The following is an 11412-nucleotide window of genomic DNA, read 5'->3' as shown; positions in this document are numbered from 1 at the left end:
GGGGCTTATCCTCCCGTACACTGACCATTGATGGTGAGGGGTTCTCCTCCCATACACTGACATCTATGTTGGGGGGGTTATCCTCCCGTACACTGACCATCGATGGTGAGAGGCTCTCCTCCCGTACACTGACCATTGATGGTGAGAAGTTCTCCTCCCGTACACTGACCATTGATGGTGAGGAGCTCTCCTCCCGTACACTGACCATTGATGGTGAGGAGCTCTCCTCCCGTACACTGACCATTGATGGTGAGAAGTTCTCCTCCCGTACACTGACCATCGATGGTGAGAGGCTCTCCTCCCGTACACTGACCATTGATGGTGAGGAGCTCTCCTCCCGTACACTGACCATTGATGGTGAGAAGTTCTCCTCCCGTACACTGACCATCGATGGTGAGAGGCTCTCCTCCCGTACACTGACCATCGATGGTGAGAAGTTCTCCTCCCGTACACTGACCATTGATGGTGAGAAGTTCTCCTCCCGTACACTGACCATTGATGGTGAGGAGCTCTCCTCCCGTACACTGACCCCTACAGAGCCCTGGATGATTTGTGTCCTCCTCTCGGGTGGTATGAGGGTGGGCTATGCTCCTGGGCCCCCAGTGTTTATAGACATCTCTCACATCCACCTCAGTTTTCTCTTTATTTGAAAACATTTCTGGTATAAAATATTGGAGTCTTGGTTTTCGGCCTTCACTTCATCTCGGTGGCGGGGACGCGCTTGTGCTGCTGCTTCTTTAGTTTCTTCCTGAAAATAATAGAGATGAATGCGATGTTACACAGGCAGAGTCGGCCGCTCCCTTGGGGTTTGTCCTGTGGCCCAGTGACTGGTCAGGTGACCCTACAGACGGCCATACATGTAAGATCACACTTATCTGCAGACATCTGGCAGGTCCGGCTACATCTGGTGGAGTGTGCCGAGAATCTGCTGTCCGTGGTGTCACCTAAATAACCGCAGATACGAAGATGGTCTGCAGAAGGTGTATTGGGGTCAGGTGGATTAGGGTCAGGGACAGAGACCGCTCTGGTGTATTGGGGTCAGGGCCGGAGACCGCTCTGGTGTATTGGGGTCAGGGCCGATTAGGTTAACCCCTTCACCGTCCTGACCCATCTAGTAATGGGCTTCTATCTGATTATATTACTATATATTGTTGTCTCCTGCTGTGTTGTACCAGTCTCTGGACCCCCCCCCCCTGTCCCCCTCCCCCCTGTCCCCCTCGCCCCACCCCTCCCTCCTTTCCCTCCGTCCCCCCCTGTCCCTCCGTCCCCCCGTCCCCCCGTCCCCCTCCATCCATTTCCTAGGGCGGCCGTAGGTTTAGTTCGGTCTTTGGCGAGCTGCAGCCAGAAGATGTGACCTCACCTCTGGACCAAGTAGAGCCCAAGTGTGACGAGAAAAGCTGCTCCGAAGATTACCCCAAAGACGATGCCAATGATGAGACCTGCGGGCAGAGTAACCACACTCAGGTGAGAAGAGACATCACAAGACAACCCTGATCAGTGTCTGCAGAGTGGGATGATGGGAGACACTCCGTACCTGTGTCTGGTCCTGAACCTGAGGGCTTGGAGTCCTGAGTCGCACCAGAGCGCCCTGCAAACCGGAGCAGAGGAAGGCATTAGTCTGTGCAAAGAGCTGACACTCACCTGTAACCACGCTCACACCTGGCACTCACCTGTAACCACGCTCACACCTGACACTCACCTATAACCACGCTCACACCTGACACTCGCCTGTAACCACGCTCACACCTGACACTCGCCTATAACCACGCTCACACCTGACACTCGCCTGTAACCACGCTCACACCTGACACTCGCCTGTAACCACGCTGACACCTGACACTCTCCTGTAACCACGCTGACACCTGACACTCTCCTGTAACCACACTCACACCTGACACTCACCTGTAACCACGCTCACACCTGGCACTCACCTGTAACCACACTCACACCTGACACTCACCTGTAGCTACACTCACACCTGGCACTCGCCTGTAACCACACTCACACCTGACACTCACCTGTAGCTACACTCACACCTGGCACTCGCCTGTAACCACGCTCACACCTGACACTCACCTGTAACCACGCTCACACCTGACACTCACCTGTAACCACGCTCACACCTGACACTCACCTGTAACCACGCTCACACCTGACACTCACCTGTAACCACGCTCACACCTGACACTCACCTGTAACCACGCTCACACCTGACACTCACCTGTAACCACGCTCACACCTGACACTCACCTGTAACCACGCTCACACCTGACACTCACCTGTAACCACGCTCACACCTGACACTCACCTGTAACCACGCTCACACCTGACACTCGCCTGTAACCACGCTCACACCTGACACTCGCCTGTAACCACGCTCACACCTGGCACTCGCCTGTAACCACGCTCACACCTGGCACTCACCTGTAACCACACTCACACCTGACACTCACCTGTAGCTACGCTCACACCTGGCACTCGCCTGTAACCACGCTCACACCTGACACTCACCTGTAACCACGCTCACACCTGACACTCACCTGTAACCACGCTCACACCTGACACTCGCCTATAACCACGCTCACACCTGGCACTCGCCTGTAACCACGCTCACACCTGACACTCACCTGTAACCACGCTCACACCTGACACTCTCCTGTAACCACACTCACACCTGACACTCACCTGTAACCACGCTCACACCTGACACTCACCTGTAACCACGCTCACACCTGACACTCACCTGTAACCACGCTCACACCTGACACTCGCCTGTAACCACGCTCACACCTGACACTCACCTGTAACCACGCTCACACCTGGCACTCGCCTGTAACCACGCTCACACCTGACACTCGCCTGTAACCACGCTCACACCTGGCACTCGCCTGTAACCACGCTCACACCTGGCACTCGCCTGTAACCACGCTCACACCTGGCACTCGCCTGTAACCACGCTCACACCTGACACTCGCCTGTAACCACGCTCACACCTGACACTCGCCTGTAACCACGCTCACACCTGACACTCGCCTGTAACCACGCTCACACTTGACACTCGCCTGTAACCACGCTCACACCTGACACTCGCCTGTAATCACGCTCACACCTGACACTCGCCTGTAACCACGCTCACACCTGACACTCGCCTGTAACCACGCTCACACCTGGCACTCACTTGTAACCACACTCACCTGAAGCTGCACTCACTTTTAATCACACTCACACCTGGCACTCACCTGTAACCACGCTCACACCTGACACTCGCCTGTAACCACGCTCACACCTGGCACTCGCCTGTAACCACGCTCACAACTGACACTCGCCTGTAACCACGCTCACACCTGGCACTCACCTGTAACCACGCTCACACCTGACACTCGCCTGTAACCACGCTCACACCTGGCACTCGCCTGTAACCACGCTCACACCTGACACTCGCCTGTAACCACGCTCACACCTGGCACTCGCCTGTAACCACGCTCACACCTGGCACTCGCCTGTAACCACGCTCACACCTGGCACTCGCCTGTAACCACGCTCACACCTGGCACTCGTCTGTAACCACGCTCACACCTGGCACTCACTTGTAACCACACTCACCTGAAGCTGCACTCACTTTTAATCACACTCACACCTGGCACTCACCTGTAACCACGCTCACACCTGACACTCGCCTGTAACCACGCTCACAACTGACACTCGCCTGTAACCACGCTCACACCTGGCACTCGCCTGTAACCACGCTCACACCTGGCACTCGTCTGTAACCACGCTCACACCTGGCACTCACTTGTAACCACACTCACCTGAAGCTGCACTCACTTTTAATCACACTCACACCTGGCACTCACCTGTAACCACGCTCACACCTGACACTCGCCTGTAACCACGCTCACACCTGGCACTCGCCTGTAACCACGCTCACAACTGACACTCGCCTGTAACCACGCTCACACCTGGCACTCACCTGTAACCACGCTCACACCTGGCACTCGCCTGTAACCACGCTCACAACTGACACTCGCCTGTAACCACGCTCACACCTGGCACTCGCCTGTAACCACGCTCACACCTGGCACTCACCTGTAACCACGCTCACACCTGGCACTCGCCTGTAACCACGCTCACACCTGGCACTCGCCTGTAACCACGCTCACACCTGGCACTCGCCTGTAACCACGCTCACACCTGGCACTCGCCTGTAACCACGCTCACACCTGGCACTCGCCTGTAACCACGCTCACACCTGACACTCGCCTGTAACCACGCTCACACCTGGCACTCGCCTGTAACCACGCTCACACCTGGCACTCGCCTGTAACCACGCTCACACCTGGCACTCGCCTGTAACCACGCTCACACCTGACACTCACCTGTGCTCACACCTGACACTCACACCTGACACTCGCCTGTAACCACGCTGACACCTGACACTCGTCTGTAACCACGCTCACACCTGACACTCGCCTGTAACCACGCTCACACCTGACACTCGCCTGTAACCACGCTCACACCTGACACTCGCCTGTAACCACGCTCACACCTGACACTCGCCTGTAACCACGCTCACACCTGGCACTCGCCTGTAACCACGCTCACACCTGGCACTCGCCTGTAACCACGCTCACACCTGACACTCGCCTGTAACCACGCTCACACCTGGCACTCACTTGTAACCACACTCACACCTGGCACTCGCCTGTAACCACACTCACACCTGACACTCACCTGTAACCACGCTCACACCTGACACTCACCTGTAACCACGCTCACACCTGACACTCACCTGTAACTACACTCACAAACTCTCACTCAACTTTTACTACACTCACACCTGATACTCGCCTGTAACCACTCTCACACCTGACTCTCACCTGTAACCACACTCACATCCAGCCCATACACTACAGTATCCTCACCACAGCCCATACTGACCCCAGGTCACCTCAACAAGATAGGGTAACATTATCATTATATCTATAGGAAGTACCCCTCCCCCAGCGCCATGACCTTGTTCTACACTGACTCCTCCCCCAGCGCCATGACCTTGTTCTACACTGACTCCTCCCCCAGCGCCATGACCTTGTTCTACACTGACTCCTCCCCCAGCGCCATGACCTTGCTCTACACTGACCCCTCCCCCAGTGCCATGACCTTGTTCTCCACTGACCCCTCCCCCATTGCCATGACCTTGTTCTCCACTGACCCCTCCCCCATTGCCATGACCTTGTTCTCCACTGACCCCTCCCCCATTGCCATGACCTTGTTCTCCACTGACCCCTCCCCCATTGCCATGACCTTGTTCTCCACTGACCTCTCCCCCATTGCCATGACCTTGTTCTACACTGACCATGATGCCAGAGAAACACCCCGAATGCATCCCAATACACCAACGCCAGAATACACCCTGAATATGCCGCGAATTCACCTTAACACCAGAATACACGCCCATACACCTCAATGCCAGAAAATACCCCAAATACACCCAGAGACCAGAAAACACCCCAAATACACCCAGAGACCAGAGTATACCCCAACACTAGAATACACCCCGATACAAGAAAAAAGTCCAATACACCGACACCTGAAAATACACCCAAACACTAGAAAAACAGCCTGAATACAACTGGATAATAGAAAACAGCCTGAATATCCCAGGCACCAGAGTACACGCCCGATGCACCACGATACCAGAATACACCCTGAATATACCCCAATGCCGGATACACCCGACACCCCCACTAACCTTTCTTTGGCACCACACACTGGGTGAGACAGTCTTCCTCGCTGTCAAATCTGTTCCCATTGCCCTGACAACCACCATAGAAGAAGGTGTCACAGATCCCCTTCTCCTTGTTATAAGACCACATGACAATCGCGGCCATACAAGGTCCCGGATCCAGTGCGAGGTCACAGGCGGCGTCTGGAGAGGAGGGAAACAGAAAGGGTTAATAACTACAGGCGTGAAGAGTGCCATAGTGAGTGTACAACCACCCCCTGACAACCTCTCAGACATGATATATACAGGCTGGTTGTCAGTACCAGGGGGCGGGGCTGTGACTACCTCTCAGACATGATATATACAGCAGGTTGTCAGTAACAGGGGGCGGGGCTGTGACTACCTCTCAGACATGATATATACAGGCTGGTTGTCAGTAACAGGGGGCGGGGCTGTGACTACCTCTCAGACATGGTATATACAGCTGGTTGTCAGTAACAGGAGGCGGGGCTGTGACTACCTCTCAGACATGATATATACAGGCTGGTTGTCAGTACCAGGGGGCGGGGCTGTGACTACCTCTCAGACATGATATATACAGCTGGTTGTCAGTAACAGGAGGCGGGGCTGTGACTACCTCTCAGACATGATATATACAGGCTGGTTGTCAGTACCAGGGGGCGGGGCTGTGACTACCTCTCAGACATGATATATACAGCTGGTTGTCAGTAACAGGGGGCGGGGCTGTGACTACCTCTCAGACATGATATATACAGGCTGGTTGTCAGTAACAGGGGGCGGGGCTGTGACTACCTCTCACACATGATATATACAGGCTGGTTGTCAGTAACAGGGGGCGGGGCTGTGACTACCTCTCAGACATGATATATACAGGCTGGTTGTCAGTAACAGGGGGCGGGGCTGTGACTACCTCTCAGACATGATATATACAGGCTGGTTGTCAGTACCAGGGGGCGGGGCTGTGACTACCTCTCAGACATGGTATATACAGCTGGTTGTCAGTAACAGGGGGCGGGGCTGTGACTACCTCTCAGACATGGTATATACAGCTGGTTGTCAGTAACAGGGGGCGGGGCTGTGACTACCTCTCAGACATGATATATACAGGCTGGTTGTCAGTAACAGGGGGCGGGGCTGTGACTACCTCTCAGACATGATATATACAGCTGGTTGTCAGTAACAGGGGGCGGGGCTGTGACTACCTCTCAGACATGGTATATACAGGCTGGTTGTCAGTAACAGGGGGCAGGGGCTGTGACTACCTCTCAGACATGGTATATACAGCTGGTTGTCAGTAACAGGGGGCGGGGCTGTGACTACCTCTCAGACATGATATATACAGCTGGTTGTCAGTAACAGGGGGCGGGGCTGTGACTACCTCTCAGACATGATATATACAGCTGGTTGTCAGTAACAGGGGGCGGGGCTGTGACTACCTCTCAGACATGGTATATACAGGCTGGTTGTCAGTAACAGGAGGCAGGGCTGTGACTACCTCTCAGACATGATATATACAGGCTGGTTGTCAGTACCAGGGGGCGGGGCTGTGACTACCTCTCAGACATGATATATACAGCAGGTTGTCAGTAACAGGGGGCGGGGCTGTGACAACCTCTCAGACATGGTATATACAGCTGGTTGTCAGTAACAGGGGGCGGGGCTGTGACTACCTCTCAGACATGGTATATACAGCTGGTTGTCAGTAACAGGGGGCGGGGCTGTGACTACCTCTCAGACATGATATATACAGGCTGGTTGTCAGTAACAGGGGGCGGGGCTGTGACTACCTCTCACACATGATATATACAGGCTGGTTGTCAGTAACAGGGGGCGGGGCTGTGACTACCTCTCACACATGATATATACAGGCTGGTTGTCAGTAACAGGGGGCGGGGCTGTGACTACCTCTCACACATGATATATACAGGCTGGTTGTCAGTAACAGGGGGCGGGGCTGTGACTACCTCTCACACATGATATATACAGGCTGGTTGTCAGTAACAGGGGGCGGGGCTGTGACTACCTCTCACACATGATATATACAGGCTGGTTGTCAGTAACAGGGGGCGGGGCTGTGACTACCTCTCAGACATGATATATACAGGCTGGTTGTCAGTAACAGGGGGCGGGGCTGTGACTACCTCTCAGACATGATATATACAGCTGGTTGTCAGTAACAGGGGGCGGGGCTGTGACTACCTCTCAGACATGATATATACAGGCTGGTTGTCAGTAACAGGGGGCGGGGCTGTGACTACCTCTCAGACATGATATATACAGCTGGTTGTCAGTAACAGGGGGCGGGGCTGTGACTACCTCTCAGACATGATATATACAGCTGGTTGTCAGTAGTGTCAGGTTGTTATTGTCCTGTCTGCTGTCAGTTGTTGTTCCCATAATGCACTGCCCTCTGTCATGGCTCCATACCAATCTTCTCCTGTAGTCTACCATACCTCCCAACTTATGAAGAGCAGAAAGAGGGACAAAATGTGTGGTGCATGTAGCGCACTGCGGCAAATTTAGCTCCGCCCAATTTTAATTTGACTCCACCCATTCTCATTCATTTTTTTCATGTGCTCCCACACAGTATAATCTGCCTACAGTCACCCGAAAATTATGTCCCCCCATCTCTTTCCCCATTTACATGTCCCTCCATCTCTGTCCCCAGATTCATGTCCCCACCATCTCTGCCCGCAGATTCATGTTCCCCCATCTCTGTCACCAGATTCATGTTCCCCCAGTTTGATGTCCCCCATCTCTGCCCCAGTTTCATGTCCTCCCATCTCTGCCCTCCAGATTCATGTCCCCCCATCTCTGCCCCAGTTTCATGTCCTCCCATCTCTGCCCCCAGATTCATGTCCTCTCCATCTCTGTCCCCAGTTTCATGTCCCCTCCATCTCTGCCCCAAGTTTCATGTCCCCTCCATCTCTGCCCCAGTTTCATGTCCTCCCATCTCTGTCCCCAGTTTCATGTCCTCCCATCTCTGTCCCCAGTTTCATGTCCTCCCATCTCTGTTCCCAGTTTCATGTCCTCCCATCTCTTCCCCCCAGATTCATGTCCCCCATCTCTGCCCCAAGTTTCATGTCCCCCCATCTCTGCCGCAAGTTTCATGTCCCCCCATCTCTGCCCCAAGTTTCATGTCCCCCCATCTCTGCCCCAAGTTTCATGTCCCCCCATCTCTGCCCCAAGTTTCATGTCCCCCCATCTCTGCCACAGTTTCATGTCCCCCCATCTCTACCCCCAGTTTCATGTCCTCCCATCTCTGTCCCCAATTTCATGTCCTCCCATCTCTACCCCCAGACTCATGTGTCCCCATCTCTGCCCCAGTTTCATGTGCCCCCATCTCTTCCCCCAGATTCATGTCCCCCCATCTCTGCCCCAGTGTCATGCCATCCCCCCTTCACCTGCCCCTCAGTGTCATGCCGTTCTCTCCCCCTTCATCTGCCCCTAGTTTCATGTCCCCCTTCTATCTCTGTTCTCCGTTTCATGTCCCCCCTACATCTCTGCCCCAGTGTCATGCCGTCCCCCCTTCATCTGCCCCCAGTGTCATGCCTTCCCCACCTTCATCTGCTCAGTGTCATGCCTTCCCCCCCTTCATCTACCCCCAGTGTCATGCCTCCCCCCCTTCATCTGCCCCCAGTGTCATGCCTTCCCCCCCCTTCATCTTCCCCCAGTTTCATGCCTTTCCCCCTTCATCTGCCCCCAGTGTCATGCCTTCCCCCTCTTCATCTGCCCCCAGTGTCATGCCTTCCCCCCCTTCATCTGCCCCCAGTGTCATGCCTTCCCCCTCTTCATCTCCCCTCAGTGTCATGCCTTCCCCCCTTCATCTTTCCCCAGTGTCATGCCTCCCCCCTTCATCTGCCCCCAGTGTCATGCCTTCCCCCTCTTCATCTGCCCCCAGTGTCATGCCTTCCCCCCCTTCATCTGCCCCCAGTGTCATGCCTTCCCCCCCTTCATCTGCCCCCAGTGTCATGCCTTCCCCCCTTCATCTGCCCCCAGTGTCATGCCTTCCCCCCCTTCATCTGCCCCCAGTGTCATGCCTTCCCCCTCTTCATCTCCCCTCAGTGTCATGCCTTCCCCCCTTCATCTTTCCCCAGTGTCATGCCTCCCCCCTTCATCTGCCCCCAGTGTCATGCCTTCCCCCTCTTCATCTGCCCCCAGTGTCATGCCGTTCTCCCCCCTTCATCTTCTCCCAGTTTCATGCCTCCCCCCCTTCATCTGCCCCCAGTGTCATGCCGTTCTCCCCCCTTCATCTGCCCCCAGTGTCATGCCGTTCTCCCCCCTTCATCTGTCCCCAGTGTCATGCCTCCCCCCCTTCATCTGCCCCCAGTGTCACGCCGCGCCCCCTTCATCTCCTCCCAGTGTCAAGCCCTCCCCCCTTCATCTCCTCCCAGTGTCAAGCTGCCCCCCCCCCCTTCAGTGTCATGCCGTTCTCCCCCCCCCCCCTTCATCTGCTCAGTTTCATGGTCCCCCTTCATTATGTTCCCCTCATTGGTTAACACAATGAAACACTTATACTCACCTTCCCTCGCTCCCCCGCCGCCGCTCTCTCCGTGGTCACTCACATAGTTGTAGGTGCGGTGTGACATCATCACATCGGGCCTATACATGCCGGAGCGCAGGGGTAAGGCAGGGGCTGAGCTGTGACAGCTCCTGCTTTACTCGCATATGAGTTCAACTCATCGGCGTCCCCCGGACATTCCTCCCACCGACCGGAACCGCAGGACAGGACACCGAATCCATGAATGTCCCGCAGAATTCGTGACGGTTGTGAGGTCTAGTACAGTTTCTCTGCACCCCTCCCCCATCCTACTAATATTATAAGTGTGATAGTTTGTGTGTTTGTTATTAAATCGCGCAAAATCGGCCGAACGGATTTGGCTGAAATTTGGCACGTAGATAGATAGAACCCCGAATACCACACAGGCTACTATTCATCCCGGTAAATGACATCACTGCATGATCGTTAAGCACGAATTTACACACACATTATGTTTGAGGACCTTCGATGACATCACAGGCCCTTCAGCCGTCCTATAGGATCATGCTATGTGGCGGGCGGAGCTACACACTAATTTGGGGGCGGAGCTAAACAGGAGGGAGCCGGACAGTGTGAAAGCTGAAGAAAATGGAGTCTCCTAGAAGATCAGGAGACTACAGAACATGCAGCTGTGTGTGGGTAAGAGCAGTATATCGGGTGTAGTGTTTCAGTGAGTAGGACGGGGAATGTGTTATTCTGCCTCGGAGGGGGGAGTTCTGTTGTACATTTCAGCAACATCCATCCAGCCCTTTGTAACACGGAAGCTGCTCAGACAGTCACACACAACACAAGTCGTGTAATCCAAATTAGCAGATGTAGCAGAGCTCAGGCAGCGCGCTAGCAGTTTGTATGCATAACACAGGGGTATGGGGTCTTTGGACTGTCTGAGGGGGGGAGGGTGAACTCAAATTTCATCAGCAGCCATTCAGCCGTGTCTAACACAGACGCTGCTGGGACACTCAGACAAGACAACCCCTGTGATCCAAATTGCCCGATGTAGCAGAGCTGAGGCAGCGTGGTACCACAGCTTACTCTGGTCTCCATACGGATGTGCATACAGATGGGGCTGCTGCGTATATGCACAGATGTAGCAGAGCTGAGGCAGCGCGGTACCACAGCTTGCTCTACT

The 11412-nt window shown here is 54.7% G+C and overlaps 1 protein-coding gene across 1 annotated transcript in view; it reads right to left on the bottom strand.

The window, feature by feature from the left end:
* Positions 1 to 630: 630 nt before the first annotated feature.
* Positions 631 to 11412, bottom strand: part of LOC142187387 (inter-alpha-trypsin inhibitor-like) — a 33270-nt gene continuing 22488 nt past the window's right edge. Inside the window, exons 3-6 of the mRNA XM_075261591.1 lie at positions 5750 to 5926; positions 1535 to 1588; positions 1361 to 1439; positions 631 to 748 (exon numbers count right to left, since the gene is read on the bottom strand). Coding sequence (XP_075117692.1) covers positions 694 to 748; positions 1361 to 1439; positions 1535 to 1588; positions 5750 to 5926 — 365 coding nt within the window. The 3' untranslated portion in view covers positions 631 to 693. The remainder of the gene's footprint in view (positions 749 to 1360; positions 1440 to 1534; positions 1589 to 5749; positions 5927 to 11412) is intronic.

The sequence above is a fragment of the Leptodactylus fuscus genome, unplaced genomic scaffold (assembly GCF_031893055.1).
Source record: "Leptodactylus fuscus isolate aLepFus1 unplaced genomic scaffold, aLepFus1.hap2 HAP2_SCAFFOLD_227, whole genome shotgun sequence".
NCBI classification, from domain to species: domain Eukaryota; kingdom Metazoa; phylum Chordata; class Amphibia; order Anura; family Leptodactylidae; genus Leptodactylus; species Leptodactylus fuscus.
Note: the sequence above shows the minus strand (reverse complement) of the source record. Positions and strands in the feature narration are given on the sequence as shown.